Consider the following 17,053-nt stretch of genomic DNA (forward strand, 5'->3'; position numbering starts at 1 on the left):
CATTTATGAGAGATTTTCCAAGGTAAAAAAATAGGAATTTGGTGCAGAGGAATCCCTCGTGTCTTTAAAAATCCCTACTTCTCTATTGATATTTCATTCAGTGACTGGGAATCCTCCATTCTGAATACCAAGCATGTCACCAAAATTTAGCATAGAGGCCCTGGTGCTAAGTCTATTCCTAAGTAACCCATATTTAGATAGTGTTTTTACATCACTGGGTGAGCCAGATCTTCTGTTACTATAAACTGTAGTAAATGGAGCATTGCTGATTTACACCAGCTGAGGGTGAGTTGTTATATGTTATTTCTGCAAACTTGATCTTATTTTTTAGGGCCTCTGTAAATAAAAACCAAACAACTCAACAACTTTCTGTCTTCAGCAGGGCTGGAAGAGTCCTTCAAGCTGAATGTAATTTCAGAGAACAAGCCAATTCTTTTCTATTCTTGCATTTCTTTAGTAATAGTAATAACCAGCTATCAAGTATTGTTTCCTAGTCATTATTTTGGCTGTTGATTTCGTGCCAAATAGATTTGTTTTGGTATTTGATTGTGAAGTCCAGTGTTTGTACAAGGACTTTCAATAGAATCCAGAGTAATGATGGGTTTCTGCATATAAATGTTTTGCTCTGTGCAGGGTGTGGTATGTACTCTACACGAAGGAGATGATTTTGGCAAGTTAGCACTTGTGAATGATGCTCCCAGAGCAGCATCCATTGTTCTGCGTGAAGACAACTGCCACTTCTTGAGAGTAGACAAGGAGGACTTCAACCGGATCCTTAGGGTAAGAGTGGGAAGGGCCACTCCAACAGTGTGGTATCAGAAATCGCAGTTTTTTCTAGAGTTTGTCATATTTCTATGGATCTATTGATACTGATAACCACGTTTCAACTGTCCCTAATTACAGACCAGAGATGCAACAGTTTAGAAGATCAAGTAAAGAATATATAAATCATCTTTCCTCTTTTTCTGTTCCTATCTCAGCTGTGAAAATGGGACAAAATAGTCTGTTTTGTCTCTCACATTTCTGTGGTCTAGAATTTGCCAAGTGTTCAGTTTTTCCTTATTCCATCCAGATACTGGGTTAAACAGGATCACCTGTTCTCCCAGATAAATCAGTGTCTGGTACCTTAATAGATTCAAGGCAGAATCAAGTGGCAAATTAAATAAGCTACAGGTAAATACACAGCTGTCTTTATCAGAGAGTTCTAATTTACAGTTATCATGTTAGGGCAAATGTGTTCCAAAGTCCGTAAATACAGGCTGGTTTGTGATTGATTATTCATGGTATAGGAAGTCAAGAAAAAGTATCATCCTGTATTTGAATGTATACATGCCCAGTATTGCAGCCGTAGACCCAGTCCAGACAGAGTATTGTGCTAGATGACATAAGATTGTATTTACTGTACAAAAGAGAACAAGTATCCCACCGGCAGTAAGGTTGGGTTGGCCATGGAGACTCCTGATTTAGCTGATTTAGCTTTGGTTGATAATTGAAAGAAGATCGAAGTCCACGGTCTTACTTATTTTCATGTGTGTTATTTGAACGGACATTATGTTTAATTCTTTTTTTTTTCTTCTGTGATCTGGTAGTAGAAAATGAAGTTCACTGACAATTTAAACTGAGCTAAGACCATTTTTAAGTGACATTTTCTTTCTTTTAAAAAAGAAAAGTCAGATTACAGATCACAATGTTTACATATAAGTAGGACCAGAGATTACATTACATATGGAAATTTTGGGGTAGGCAGTCTGTTTTTCGGGAAACATTTTTTTTCCTTTGCCATAGCCAGAGATTTTTCACATGCTTCTTGCTCCCACAATTCTCTGTCTCTTCCCCCACTGCCAGTGCTTCCCTGTTGATTATGCCTGTGAGAAATCAGAATAGATAAACACAGGGGAAAAGAACCAACCCCAGAGCCTTTGTATTTGAAAGACATTCACTTTTTCAGAGTAACTAATCAGCCAAATTGGGTGTAATTACTTTATTAAAAGTAACTTGTATTGCAGGATGTGGAAGCAAATACAGTAAGACTCAAAGAACACGACCAAGATGTCTTGGTGTTGGAGAAGATCCCAGCAGGAAACAGAGTTTCTAATCAAGGAAATTCACAGCCTCAGCACAAGTATGTTTTCATTCAATAGTGCGAATGTCAGACAATGATTAACCTTTTCATATGGTATTATTATCCAAACAATAGCATATTCCCCCTTTCTATGGAAGAATGCAGTGCATGTGAATTTTAGTTCTTTCTAATCATCAGCTGATCACATGCCCCATACTAGATAATATATCCATTTCCAGCAGCACACCAGTTCTATGTCTTTACACAATAATTCCCTAAAGATCTCACTGTAAATACTTATCTCATGTAATAGCTTCTAAATAGACTGCACATGAAGAATGCTGAAACCCTATTAAGCTGAGCTACTGTGTAAAGTACACAAGGAAAATACATTGTTTTATTGTTAAGAACAGAGATTTTCATTTTGGATTTTGACTCTGGATTCCAGTAAGAGTTTGCTAGGTACAATTTATACACAAAAAAGATCTCATACAATCAAAGTCACACAGCTTGTCTTACAGAATAGGTTTGAACTATAATAACAATATTCATTATATTTTCTTTACTTTCTTACTGAAAGGGAAAAAGTACAATTCTGTTTGGATACTACTGTGATAAGAGTAGAGTGAGGCTGTTATCATTCCAAATGTTGGTAAAACCCTTAAAGGTTTGTAAATGTCTTATTTGCAAACGGATGAACAATTTTCTTCTAAAAAGCTAAAATGACTCCAACAAAATAAGCGCCAAGAAGTTTTGAATTCTTTACCTTGGACCTTACTTTTTCTCAAGGAAAGAGCTAATTTACTGTGAGATATTTTGGGTACAGTTTTTGTCTGATCTGGGATTTCATATACCTATTTTATCTGCATGAGTAAAAAGATTTGTGAAGATTTGTGAAGGGTTGAATAAACCATTCCTTGTATTTTATATACACATTTCATGTATTTCAGAAAACACCATTTCATCTTCCATTTGCTCTATTAGAAAAACAAACTGTCCTACCAGTAAAACAAGTACTTTTACAACACATTTTTCTTTGTCTACTTCAGTCTAAATGGACTGCAGCCAATGGATTTGCACTAGCAGCTGGAATGTACAGCAACATGGTCGTAGATTTAAATCCGTTTTCTTGGGTCTGATATATTTTTCATGCTTTCAAAAATGAAAGTTGCATTTAACATATTTCAAACGCTACCTTCCTTACAACTCTTTACACCAGCATTGTCTGCGTTATTTAACGTTTTCTTGTTCAGAATTCTTTAGAAGTAGCTAGAGACATTTATGGTTCCTGGTTAAATTGTATTTTAGACCTTACATTCCAGGAATATTTTCAGGTAAAGCTCAGTATTTCATTTCTGTAAATATTTTATGCATTTGGTCAGCAAGGGAGCTTTTGAAAGAAGATCAAATGTGCCATCAGGGGAGCTTTTGCTGATAACAACAACAAATGGACATAAGCTACACAAAAGAGGAAGCTACCTTGAAAGTTCACGCTCTGCTTTTCAGCAGATTACTTTGTTAATAGTGTGTTGGAAGTGTCTTTTGGTTTAAAAACTTTGGAAGTGAGTTCACTGGTTTTGAAGATAATGTTTCTTTTGTTTCTTTTGTTAGTAAATAGAGTAAGTGGCTACATTTCTGCTTGAGAGTTCAAATCAAAGTTACTGATGTGGTCTGATTTCCAGAATGCATTACTGGAATGTGTTAGTTGGCTGTTCAGTACTTTTGAAGATGTACCCAAAAAGAAAGCTTTAAAGGGACCTCTTCTTAAAGGCTTGCTGCTTTGCCCTTAGTTGGGTAGCTTACATCACTGATACCTCTTCAGCTGAGCTGCCCTTTGGGCTCTGCTTCCTAAGCAGGTACACAGAATTTTGCACTAGAGAAATATTCTGCATCCCAAAGTTGATCCCTAAGATATCCAGTCAACCAAGAAACTAATCTTCTTCATCTGTCTTGGGGAGAGCTTCACTTTGGGATCAGATCCTCTCAGTTGCAGTTTGGGTTCTACTACCTGCTCTACTGAGGAAGCATAGCTCTTACATAGCTCCCTGAGCCACACTTTCAAACAGTGACAGTTTTGCCTCGAAGGACTGGCTCTGAAGTTCTCACTCCCAAGATCCAACTCTTTATGGGTGATCACACTCATGCAGGATGAATTCCGCGCCCCTGCAAGTCACTTCACTGTTCATTTTCACTTTCATATTCAGAGTACAGCAACCTGTGATTTCTCTGCTTCACACACTTAGATACATGGTTGGTATCTCTGCGAGAATGTGCACTGGCTTAACAAGTGTTTATGTTCTTGGGACATCAATACGGTTCTTCCAAAGGGGTTGGCAGGTAAAAGAACTGTGGCGGTCAGCACTCAAAGTGAGGAGGAGCTCCCAGGAGCTCAGCTCCACCACTTATTTCTCAGCAGGAGCAGAGTATCTTCACTTCTTGGGGTTTTTTTTCTCTCTCTCTCTCTTTTCTCTTTCTTTTTTTTCTTTTTTTTTTTTAAAGTTTCATACTTTATCAGTTGGATTAAAAGAAAAGAAAAAAGATGCAAAGATTGAAAAAAATGGAGGAAAAGATGAAAAAATCTGATCTGCAAGGAAAAGAAAACGACAGGCCACGTTTAGCAATATCAGATGATATTTTGCTGGTACTTAAAATATTGCTAGTATTTCTGCCAGAAAAAAACTGACTGTTACACTAGTTGTCTTACCTCCCTGTTTACTCCAGGAAATGGTATACTCCTATGTTTATTCACTTGAAAAACTTACTTCCACTATCTAAGGCATTGCACAAATTTGAAGATACAGTGTGTTATTTCGTTATCTGTCCCCATCTTCTCAGACCCTGTTAGCGATGCAAAGGAATTTGTTTCCTTGCTCTGACACTAATACACACCAGTTCTCATTTCATCCTCATAGTGAGTCTGTTAGGACCCTCTAATGCTATTCAATTGCTGTCATTACTGAGATTTTTCTGAGTGGAGAAGCATTTCTGATTGCACTTCCTCAGGTCTGCACCAGTGCAGCTCTGCAGATTGTGGTGTAAATAGGGTGGTGTTATACTGGAGTACTTGTGTGGGGAGGAGGCTGCCTGTCATCTCATATTCCCTGGGTAAGGTAGAGAGTGTTATTGCTCCCACTTTACAGGGGGAAGGCCACAAAGAGTGTCACTGGTTTTGTCCTAAACCACACCAAGATTCCAGTCAGAGAAGGTTATTTGTACACTGGCACTTGGCAGTCCTTGTCTTCTGACTGGTACACAGCTCTTTATTAGCTGTTTTGCCTATGAGACTAACTGTTCCTTTCCCTCCCTCAGGTATATTGTGATGTCAGGAACCCCTGAGAAAATTTTAGAGCACTTTCTAGAAACTATGCGCCTTGAAGGAACTCTAAATGAAGCTACAGGTATCTACATGACAAAGGCTGTGTTATTATTACTTCATAAGATATTCTTTCTGGGGGAATACTGCAGTATGACACTTCGAAAAGCAGACAGTGATAGGTTTTTTTTTCCAGAACAAGAACTGTCCACTGCTCTGTAACAACCCTAAGAAAACCTAGGAAATCTAGAATTAAAGATAACAATCTAGAAGTAAAATCTAGAAGTAAAGATAACAAGCCCATTCTATTGTACCTGCACTTTTGGTTCGGAGTAGAGCGGTAAAATCCCAAAAGGTGCCAGATCACTGGTCATGACTTTGATTAGGCACAACTCTAAGACCAGGATACAGCATGCATTACCACCCGGTGATACTCGTACTCATACTCCTAGTTTTGGATGTCGCTTAATACTGAGAACCAGCTTGATACCTCCAGCCATTGCATTATGCTAATATAAATATTCCCAAATTTTCATATCCATATCACACTTAAAGTATTATAGTTTAAAATACTGGTTTGTGATACTTTCCCATTTTCAGGGGAAGAAAATTTGTTACTCAGAAGAACTCAGAACACCATGGGTCAAGTCCTACAAATGCAGGTTGCTGCAACTGCATTTAATAGGCTGCTTTTCATTAGTGTAAAGAGACCAGATAGTTGCTGACTTACTGTTAGTAAGTACTTTAATTTTTAAAAAGAGTCAGACACAAAATATTCCTCCTAATTACGATAAAGTAATGGACAGAGTTTTATATTAAGCTACATGATATCACTTTAGCAAGTTCTTTTTACATTGCAGATGTCTAAGGAGTGTCTATTCAAATGCATTCTAAAATCCAGGTAATCTGTTAATGACCTCATCATACTGGAGAAACTTATATAGTGGTTCATAGATGGTGGAAGAATTGAAAGATTACATAAATCCTTTTACAGTGTGTATTTTAACCACTTTTAAGAATAAAAATTACAGCCTTCGCAGACACTTGCTTATTAGGATTACAAGCAGAATATTGTTCTTTAAGCTGACAAGTATATAATCAGAAATTTGCTATTCATAGTATCTGTGTATTATACAATTTTCTAAAATGAATTATTTTAAAATCTTTTAAAATTTTCCCCAAAACATCCAATGACCAGATTATAGGTATATCCTAATGGGATACAAAACATCACAATTCACAAGCAAAGCTATATTTAAGGTATAGAAGCTCAGAGTGCTGTAAAATCAAATTTTTAGTTTATGCATTCCTTTAAGAATTGTTAAAATCCACTTTGCACTGGATATTATGGAAAGAAAAAGTCCCACCCTTCTGGAGGTTAGTTTTGTCAACTGAGAGGTATTTTCATACATGAATTATGGTGGAAGCCGTGATGTAATACTACATTCCACAGTCAACATAATTTTCCTGACATCCCTGTTACATACAGGGGTTTTTAAGTGTTTCTCTGTTTCTCAAAAGTTGCACATAGAAATGATACCCAGGGTATTGTGTTTATTTTTTTTTAGTGGTTCCATATAAGACTTGCATAGTTTAAAAGTAAGAAACAGTTTAGTCTCACTGCCAAACTTATTCTGGCCTCTGCAGCCAGGCTTCATAAATCTTTCTTGTCACAAGTGCAAAGACAAGGCAAACTGGGATTTACACCAGTGCTACCACAGATCATTTTAACATTAAAAATAGCTTGCTGGTTTTTGCCAGAGAAAATGTCCGTCATATTGGTCATATATGTTTTAATGTAATTGTATCCAAATGGTTCACTGTAGCACAGATGTTGTTTTGTTGTGGATTTTTTGCTGTGCCAAATTTCCCTTTGACACAAGCAAATGCCTGTTAACAACAGTGCAGTAAAATTCACGCAGACAAGAATGAAAGCTTAATATTACAGCTCGTATTTGTTCATTCCCCATTTTCATACTTAATACCTTCAAACAAACTGCAAAAAGACCCCTTTATTATCAGCAGAGGGAGAAAAAGATACTTCAGTGGGAAGAAAACTCATCTTTGTGATCCCCAAGCTGTTTGCAAGGGCTTAATGGACTGTTTTCTTTCTTCTCTTTTCACAGATTCTGTTTTAAATGATTTTATTATGATGCACTGTGTTTTTATGCCAAATAGTCAGCTCTGCCCAGCCTTGATGGCACAATATCCTTTTGTAAGGGAAAAGTTACATGCCTTTAACAGCTATCCCTGTTGGTGATGAGACTGAAGCTTCTCTCTCTCAAGAAGTACATCACATTTCATGGAGGCTGTGCCTTGTGGGTAGGTTCTCAGTGTCTGATGAAGAGCTATCCATAGTTCAACAACTATGAAATAGATAGTGTATACCAATGATGAGATACAGTCCTGAAGCATGAAAACTGTATCTTTCCTGTGCTGATTACTATTCCAAGGGAAAGAAATGTACTGCTCCTCCACCAGATAAATGAAATTACATAAAAGTTTGGATTACCCTTCCTGTATCCTTTCTTTTTTATTTGTTTTTGTTTTCTTTTGCTGAGCTACAGCACCTAGATTTTAACTGAGATCATTATGTTTTAGTGATTTCAATGGTCTACTTTATAGATTACAAGCTGAAAACTGCTTCAGGCAAAAGGGTACCTAAACTAGTAGAATAATGGGTAAGCAGTTTCTAGGTGCTGTCATAATAGTTATCAATGAAAATAATAATAATCTCTAATAATAATGATCTATAGCAAATGTTGACAAACTGCAAGAAATTTCAATTGCATGCAAATACTTATGAGATAAAAGCTTACAATGGATAGCATCAGTTGCTGGAGGTGGTTCTCATACTGTCTGCATGTTTTACAGGGGGAGTCTGAAATGTCCATCAGCCAGTTTGTGGCAAGTCATTTAGTTTGGGGAGCTGCTGGGCACTGAGAGTTTTCCCTGTGCACAGTGACTTGAAGCTATCAAGTGACTGGGAGCATTAAATAAACATATAATGTTTTCTGGTTTATAGAATTCTGACAGGGGTATAATAACTTCAATTCCCTATTTATTTTTTAGAATCAGAGTGGTGTAAAAGTGTGCTTTCCTTGAAGCTCAGTGGGGCGAGTGACATCTAGGAAAGCTAACCCCTTGAAACAACAAAATAGAGCATCATGTCCTTGTCTGGCAAGCTTGAGAATCCATTTGTGTTACTCCTAGCAAGGACAGTAATTGTTTTTAAAACCTTTGGACCCATAAAAGTGGTCTGCAGAAAATTGTTCGTACACCTGAAAAAAACACATTTTCCAGAACCACATAGTTTTGGATATCAAAAGGATATGAAATGCTGTTGCTGACAGATTTGAGAGGGGAAGGAAAGGACAGAACTTTTTGTTTTGAGCTTTTTTCTCTGATTTATCTAGCTTGTGTTATTCAGTCGGTCCATTTGAGACTCAGAATTGCCTATCCTCAGGTATAATAGTATACCTCTGATATCCAGTAACTGGGAAAATCAGATGCATAAGCAAAATGTACTTCATTGTTTATAGGGCAAAAGCTTTTCTGAAGACCAAAGTGGTAGCATTACTTATGTATACATACTCAGTTGTGATGAAATGTATTCTGGAGAACAGGGTAAGACCACGGTCTTAAGTGGGTTTTGGCAAGCATCATGCTAATTCTTTTCAGTGAGGAAAAGGAGGGCTGGAAGTAACTGGTATCCCACTGCTTTAGTGTCAGCTTTTCCTAGAGCTGAATTATTGTTTATTTGGTCCATTCTGAATATGGAAAATCAAACCGGGCTCTGTTGATTGTACCATTGAAATTTATAGTTAGAGTTGAAAGGTTGCTAACAAAGCTCATCTTTTCTGAGCAAAATCAGTCTACAAAAAGGTTTGCTGGTGCTGAGATACTAAGGAGAGATTAGTTATGTGTAGTTAGGAAATCAAAACACAAAAAAGAAGGGAGGTGATTCAGTCAGAAACACTGTTTTTGCTCCAGCTCCTAATTTTAAATCAGTATAAGTCTATTTTCCTATACCAACTTATGTTACTATTTTATCTGGCAGCATATGAATATGAGTAGTGCTAGATAATCATAGAATGGTTAGGGTTGGAAAAGACCTAAAGATCATCTAGTTCCAAGCCCCCTGCCATGCTGCCTGTTGGACCAAGGCCCCTGTTCCCCTATTTTCTACACAGAGATGGAAATGGACAAATTCTCAGAGCAACAGCTTGTCAGAGGGAGGCAGGACAAAGTCATAAAAAATGCTTGAAATAGAGTAGCACCTCCAAAAGTGCACCTGGGATAATGCAAGTGTGTGATCATGTGTGCAGGTGTGCATCTATAAAGGAGCACTCTCTAAAAACTTTCAAAGTATAAACTCCTCTTTTGCTTTCTGTAGATGGTAGCCTTTAGTGTGTTCCTGTACGTATATTTTGTGAACCTCCTTTACCATCATACCACCAAAATAGTTAGCATTCTGCTGTAGTAATGGGTGCTGATTTTGCACAGCTGTTGATAGGGTTAAGTGTTCCCATGCAGGGAAGAACAGACTTCAGAATTGCTTCCATTTCCTAGCATATGCTAGACATAACTAGAAAGATATATATTGAACTCTAACCATGTTGGTGTTGATAAATATTTTACAATTATCTGACACTTGTTGCAAGTATGCATGATCTTTGCCATGAAGCTGCATCCTGTAGGTCCCATAAAAATGGGAGAACCCTTCATTGACTCTCCCTATGATAATGTTAATAAAGGAGCAGTTACTATAAATGAACAGTAAAAATACAGAAAAATTACCATTCGCTGTGGTGAGTCAGTTAATAAAATAAAAATACATTAAATAATTACAGTGTTTAAAAGGTAAAAATGCCATGACAAAAACTACTCGGTAGAATGTTAGACTTGTTCCCTGAGACATGAGAGTACATAGCTTACCATAAATTATTTACTTCTTATGACCCTTTGACTTACGTACTCCCATAAATGTACTGACATGTTTAGTCATCTTAAACCTGTCTGGGTGAAATTAAAATGCAGAAATTTTGTCAGTCAAATGAGTGCCCCAGTAACCCTGGTAGCATGTCAAATCACTGCAAGGGATTTGGGGCAGGAGGATCTTTCAGAAAGCATGAGCTGCTTTTTCACATGATATTTTATTAGTATTTCTTAGACAAATGCTTCTATATGAGAAGCTTAAAATAAGTAGGTACCTTTGATTTCTAATTAATATTTAATTTTCTAATGAATATTTTAAAATCTTTTGTTAGAACAACTGAAAGAGCACCGTGAGGGGATAATGGACTTTGCTGTGAGTGAAAGCATGTCAGCTGTTAATATTGAACATTGCTATGTAAGTGGGAATAATATTATTCATGACAATCAGAATTTTGGTATCTGGGAAGAAAAGCTGAAGATGTAACTGAACTCATTCAGTGCTTACTTCACATTCAGCTATCAGTTTATTGGGAAACAGATTAAATATACATTGTTAACTTCTGATCAGTGACAAGTAGGCACACAAATCTTCATGTTCTATTTCTGCTGGGGATTATTCTTCATTTTCACATAGGTTAAAAGCTGAAATTATCTCAGTTTGTTGCCCATTGTGCCTTTAGTTTTTTCGTGGTTTCTTGCTTTCAATAAATGTTACTTTTGGCCTTTTTGCCAAAAACATTTGCATATTTTTGTTATGTTGACACTCAATCATGAAAAAGCTCAATGAAATGTTTCCCATATTTTCTTATTCTTTACCACAAAATAGCTATCACAAAGTATTGTGACCCAAATATGCTTTATTTGATAGAGTGGAAACTTCTGCTTTCCTCATGTGTAAGATGAGGCCACTACAGAATTTTTTATTTTACCCCATATCTCTATGGGGTAAAGTTCCTGGTCCCCTTGCCATAATGGGACTGAGATTCACCTTGGGTTACAGTAACTTCTAAAAATAAAAGGAGTAACACTGGTGCTTCATTCCCATTCACAAATGGAAGACTGGAATTGTTAATAAACACCAAGTGTTCTTTTTCTTCAGCTGTCTCCAAAGAACAAGGAGAAATGCCCTTCTTCAGTCTCCATGATTAATCCTCTTCTCTATTGTTCCAATTGTCATTTCTGTCCTGCTCCCCTACAGCAACTGTCTCTGTGGTGAGATTGTGATCATTCCTGTGCTCTTTAGAGAATTCGCTGTCTTTTTACTTTTTAGTATGAATGTGAAAGGTTCACAAGTCTTTATGCTAGCAGCAGTCCAAAATCAAAAGTATATATTGGAAAGTTACATTTGAACACCCTGAAAATGGTTCGTTGGAAGTCAGTTGTTTGTGAATTCACACTGGTTTTGATATTTTCAATCACTGAGCATTTTCCTTGACACCATGGCACCTATCATGCCCAGCCTTCCCAGGGTACAGAGCAGGAGAAAATGGATTATGCCCTCAACAATAAAAGGCGAGTCATTCGACTGGTTCTGCAGTGGGCTGCTTTATATGGAGATTTACTACAAGAAGATGAAGCAGCAATGGCCTTTTTGGAGGTATAAAGGAATTGTATCATTGTACTGAAAAGTACCTACCATGCAAGATAAGCTGAAAGCCTGTTTCTAGTCTGTAGAATTCTGTTATGAACTAAAGAGAAATAAGTCATTTCAAAGTGCAAACTCATAACTGTTTCATCTGGTTTAGCTGCAGACAGTATACGCACTACAACAGTGGTTGAACCATTGTCAAACTCTGGACCTCTGAAAATACCTGCCAGAGTTGCAGACCCCTTTCAAAGCACTGCATGGGTAGATACTTTATAGCAATAGATAAATCTGCTTTATTTTTTTAAATATTTTTCTTGTGAATAGCTCAGAGGCTGTACAGGTTGAGCTGGGGGTCTGTTTATGCCTTCCTGAGGTGTGCCAGGAAGGAAGGTGGAGGGTTCTCACTCTACAAAACCAGCAATCCGTTTCATTTGAATGAAAGCAGTACTGCAGCAAGTGGAACTTAAGATCTTTGTCTTCAGAACCCTTCTGATCCCTTAAAATCATTTGGTAATTCAGACATTGCTTGTATGGCATGTGCTATAGTCTTGTATTTCTAAGGTAAGATGCATTGCCAAAGTCATGTTAAATTGTCATCATTGCGGTTATTATTATATATTGTGTTTATGGAACACGATCATGTATGTTACTGGCTGCATGGAAATTCTTGCCCCAGAAAATGAATCTAATGTAAGAGTTAGGAGAGGGGAATAGAGAGAGAGCTTAAGTAGGACAGATGTAACAGCAAGCCCACATGGGAAAGCTTTTTATAATAGAAAAGCTTTGGAGACAGAAGTAATCTCTTTCATTAGTCCAGAAGTTAAAGAACGATTACTAGTTGCAATCATACAGATCCTTCTTTGGGACAGTGTGATGTAGGTGTGTGGCAGGAAGAGATTTGAGTAGGCTTTAAAAGAGGTAGTATTGTAGTGGATTGGAGTAGGTGAGACTCAAACAACTCCATAACAAATTAATCACTAAGAACTACAACATTAGTGGGTAAAAAAAAGCTATCACACCAGATTATCTGTTAATTTTATAGTCTACTATTGATAATCTGAAAATGCAGCTTTTGCACAAGCAGTCAGTGGTTACACAGTGTGGGAAGGAGCCTCATCAGGCTTCCCTTCTGCATCTGTAACTTGCTTTAAATCAGCTGGAGGTAAACAAGTAGAAGTAATAGAGGGTTGAGCCCAGCATGTGTTCCTCTATGCAGATTACAATTCTTTATAATCCTTAAGCGATCAGATGTCATCTCATAATCCTCTATCCTGAGTACTGCTCATTTACCCCTATAGTTATTTAAAGACTATTTTGTATCATTTACAGGAATTTTATGTATCTGTATCAGATGATACTAGAATGATTGCAGCACTAAAGGAGCAGCTTCCAGAGCTAGAGAAAATTGTAAAGCAAGTGTAAGCACAGTTTTTGATTCTTTACTCCCCCACCCTTTTTGTCAGTAAATAAATGAAGAAAATGTATTGGCTTTATCTCTTAAAAATCCATTCTGTGAATGGCAGTCATAGAAGATTAAATGTTTGCATGCAAGTTTGTTTGAATGAATGTCTATGGCTCTCTCTTTCCACATCATTCTTGCAAACGCCAAAATGTTGTTGAAAGGTTGACAGAAGGAATAAGAAATTATGTACACACCACTGAAACTAAACTGGATGCTTATTTCATGCTTACATGGACTTTGTATAGTATTTTCCCTGCATAGTCATAGGTAACTATGGTGTCATCGAGTCTTTTCATATATGCAAACATTATTGATATTGTAGTTTGACAAGTGGTCTATGTTCTATGTGTGATTTTGTATACAAAATCTTCCCAATAATATATAATTACATATTCTGTGATTTACCTTTTGATAGTTCTGAAGAACCTAAAGCATCACAGAAGAAGGTAAGATAATGTATTTTTTTCCATTTTCTAAAGTCAGTGCTGTAACACAGCAAATCCATTAGCATCTACTCTTTAGAAATCATGGATATATTAAAACAACACATTGAGAAATATCTTTTAACATTGTCAAATTTTGCATTGCTACTCTTTTTCCTGTCATTGATAAGAGACCATTGTAGTTCATGTCTACCCCATAATGTCTGCATTAATTTGAATCCTGATGATTCATTTTCAGCACAAAGTTCTTCTGCAGCTGTTCAACACAAGTGATGACAGAGCACAGAAACGCCAGCCTATCAGGGGTAGCGACGAAGGTGAGTGCCTTCCCTGCAAAGTTTTCTTGAGCCACTGAGATTTGCAGTAAATTTGTCTCTCGCCCAAAATGGTCTTAAAATAAACAAAAGCACCTACCTACACTTTTGAAGTCTGGCCAGAAGGAAACTCTGCTTTTGGTAGCCCAATATTCTCCACCATTGATTTGAAGTGTCCTGGTCTTTTTGCTTAGTTACTGGTGCTGTCAAACACTGTGCTTCCTCAGATGTAGAAACCTTTAAAATAAGGAATGAACAAACCAGGTGAGAATCAGTACAGACAGTGTTCTGCAGCTAATGGCAGTGCAATAAATAGTGGGTGCTGAAGGTCATGTTTGAGACTCTGTCTCCCCTATGTAGTTTAAACTAACATGTACAGCTGCTCCTTTGAGAGACAAATGGAGGAGATAATCGTGCTGTGGATTTCTGCCCTGTGGCACACTGCCTAGAAAACAAAATCTGCTGGTTTGCCCTATTCTATTGTTTCATTCTCTGAAGAGATTAAGATAAAATTTAGAGTAGTGTATCAGAATAACATTTTCAGTTGTACTTGCTTTTCATGTTTTTACTTCAGGCACTGCTTAAAGCACTGCTATGTGAGCAAAATCCTGAGCTCTGCTGATGAGATCTGTTCGTTGCTTATACAAAGATATATGCCGCTTAAACCTCATAAATCTGATGATTTCTTTGGAACTGCTAGGACCAGTCTCTCAGTGGTTGTTTTGGTGCATCTTCATCACAGAAAATAACTTCTTCTTCAAGGTGTTTGATATTAAAGGATAGCTCTTGCTAGTGAACAATAGTAAAAATAAGGGAACAAAATACAAGGTCATATAACTGAGAAAGCTGGTGGCATAAATCAAACCAATGAAAGAGCTATTTCAAAGGCTGAAAGTAACTGCGCGTGAACAGCAGACATCCTGCCAGGCATGCAATTTCTGCTGTCCAGAACAGTGTTTCTTCTAGGTCTACAAAAGAGTGAAACAGTTGCTGCTGCCAGGAAAGTACAACTTGTGCCTGCGGGGATAGGCAATAACTGCCCCCTTCCTATTGCTGTGTGGGGCTGGCAGCACACTGACCACTGAATTATCCATGGACAGCTCATACCCCAGGGGCTGCTTGGCTTGGCTTGGAGGATCTAGCGTTTTCTCTGTTAAAGTCATGTCACTTTGAGCTGCCTTGCTTTTTGCAGGCTAATGTACATTGCATGCTAATGTAAGCTAAGTGATACTGATTTCTAGGCAGCCGGAGGCCTGGGTTCATATATTACTCTGTGAGCCAATTTGTACTGTACACTTAAGTGTATTCTTATTGTCGGAGTATTCTTCTTCTTAGTCTACAACATTCTTGATTCAGGAATTACATACTTGCTTGTACAAACCAGGTTGCAACACAGCTGGATTTAAGTTCTGATTTTAACAAAAACTATTTTCACATCTATTTTATAAATATGAAAATTATTTTCCTCTAATTAAGAGAGTTTGCAGCCAGTTTTCTGACTTGAAAAGAAGTATTAATTTAAAATATTATAACGTCTGGAACATAACAAAGTGCCAGATTAAATTGGCATCCATAAATAACATAGCAATACTGAAACACTCATATGCATGGTTTGCTAAAAGCTCTGGGAAATCAGAGATTTCTGTCCTAGAAAGTGTAGAACATCTGAGGAATGGGGAGCTATCAAACTTGTAATGATTTATTGTTGCTTTGTTTCATTTGTGAGGAGTGGTTACTGAAATGATAGTAATTTGTACAATGAAGTCTCTGTGGTTATTACATGTGACACGCACAGCACATTTTTTTTTTCTTCAGTTCTGTTTAAGGTGTACTGCATAGACCAAACCTACACCACTATCCGGGTGCCAGTTTCTTCCTCTGTGAAGGAAGTGATCAGTGCAGTAGCAGATAAGCTGGGATCTGGAGAAGGCCTCATCATAGTAAAGATGAGCTCAGGAGGAGGTATTGTATTTGAATATCTTAAACTCTTCTTGCTTACGGTGAAGCAGAGCTTTGGAAGGGATTGAAAGACTAAGTCAGTCAAGGCTTTTATGTCAATGTGCATGTTCAGGTTCTGACTCAGAGGCAAGTCCTTTGCCTGCTGCAGGCATAGGCTGAAACTCATATGGGAGACAGGAAAAGCTTGTGTATCTTCATGTTACAGAGCAGAGCTACCCCAGGTTTCTGTCACTGTAAGACTTGCAGGAGATATTAGCAACAGAAATAGGAGGTAAGTGTGGGTAATGTCAGGCTAGACATATGTATCAGCAACAGCAGGAAACACGGTAGTGCAGACTTTCCAGTGCTGGTCACTACCATTCTGGCTGCTCGGTCCATGCAAACCATTACTGAGCAACTTAGTGCCAAGCCCACTGACCTAGTATTTGCAAGGGGTCAGGAGTCAGGCCCCCACTGTAGACTGTGGGAATGGGAGAGTAACTGCAAGGTGAATTCTGCTGCAGAACTGGTGTTGCTGAAGTGCTCTGGTTGAGTGTGACTGTGTAGACACCTGTGTGGACACACACAGAGCTAATAAGAGCTGCGTTTGAAGGCGTTTTTGCAAACAGTGGTGCCTGCCAAAGCCAGCTCACTTCCTGAAAACTGACACCAGGCGGCTCTCCTTTTTGCAGTTGCAGCAATACTTCTATTGTCAGATTTCCTGAAAGGCAGCACATGCTGGAAGAGACTGTTTTGTGTTACTTTATTATCTTTTCTTTACCTGGGAGTAAAAGCTCTTTCAGAACTGCTGCAATGAGATTTGAATACAGTTGCATTTCATCACCTTCTTATGCAGTTACTGTCTTCTAAGGCAATTTCTATTAAGAGTAGCTCTCTGAATGCTCACAGCTCAGAGAAGAATGAATGGAATCCCTAATTATGGTTGAATTTTCACAGGCAGTTTCTAGAGATGGCAGCACAGGCTTCTTGACCTG

The 17,053-nt window shown here is 37.8% G+C and overlaps 1 protein-coding gene across 6 annotated transcripts in view; it reads left to right on the forward strand.

Annotated features, from left to right (window-relative positions):
• Window positions 1-17,053, forward strand: part of RAPGEF4 (Rap guanine nucleotide exchange factor 4) — a 150,469-nt gene that overhangs the window by 110,028 nt on the left and 23,388 nt on the right. For all 6 annotated transcript variants that reach the window (XM_057423637.1, XM_057423638.1, XM_057423640.1 and 3 more), the window contains 9 exons: window positions 634-780; window positions 2,007-2,122; window positions 5,372-5,460; window positions 7,502-7,580; window positions 11,760-11,910; window positions 13,231-13,319; window positions 13,779-13,809; window positions 14,045-14,123; window positions 15,936-16,082. In XM_057423637.1, the coding sequence (XP_057279620.1) occupies window positions 634-780; window positions 2,007-2,122; window positions 5,372-5,460; window positions 7,502-7,580; window positions 11,760-11,910; window positions 13,231-13,319; window positions 13,779-13,809; window positions 14,045-14,123; window positions 15,936-16,082 (928 nt within the window). The remainder of the gene's footprint in view (window positions 1-633; window positions 781-2,006; window positions 2,123-5,371; window positions 5,461-7,501; window positions 7,581-11,759; window positions 11,911-13,230; window positions 13,320-13,778; window positions 13,810-14,044; window positions 14,124-15,935; window positions 16,083-17,053) is intronic.

This window comes from Pezoporus wallicus, unplaced genomic scaffold (genome assembly GCF_028554395.1).
Source record: "Pezoporus wallicus isolate ANWC-B61680 ecotype Strahan unplaced genomic scaffold, APGP_CSIRO_Pwel_v1 contig_1181, whole genome shotgun sequence".
NCBI lineage: Eukaryota > Metazoa > Chordata > Aves > Psittaciformes > Psittacidae > Pezoporus > Pezoporus wallicus.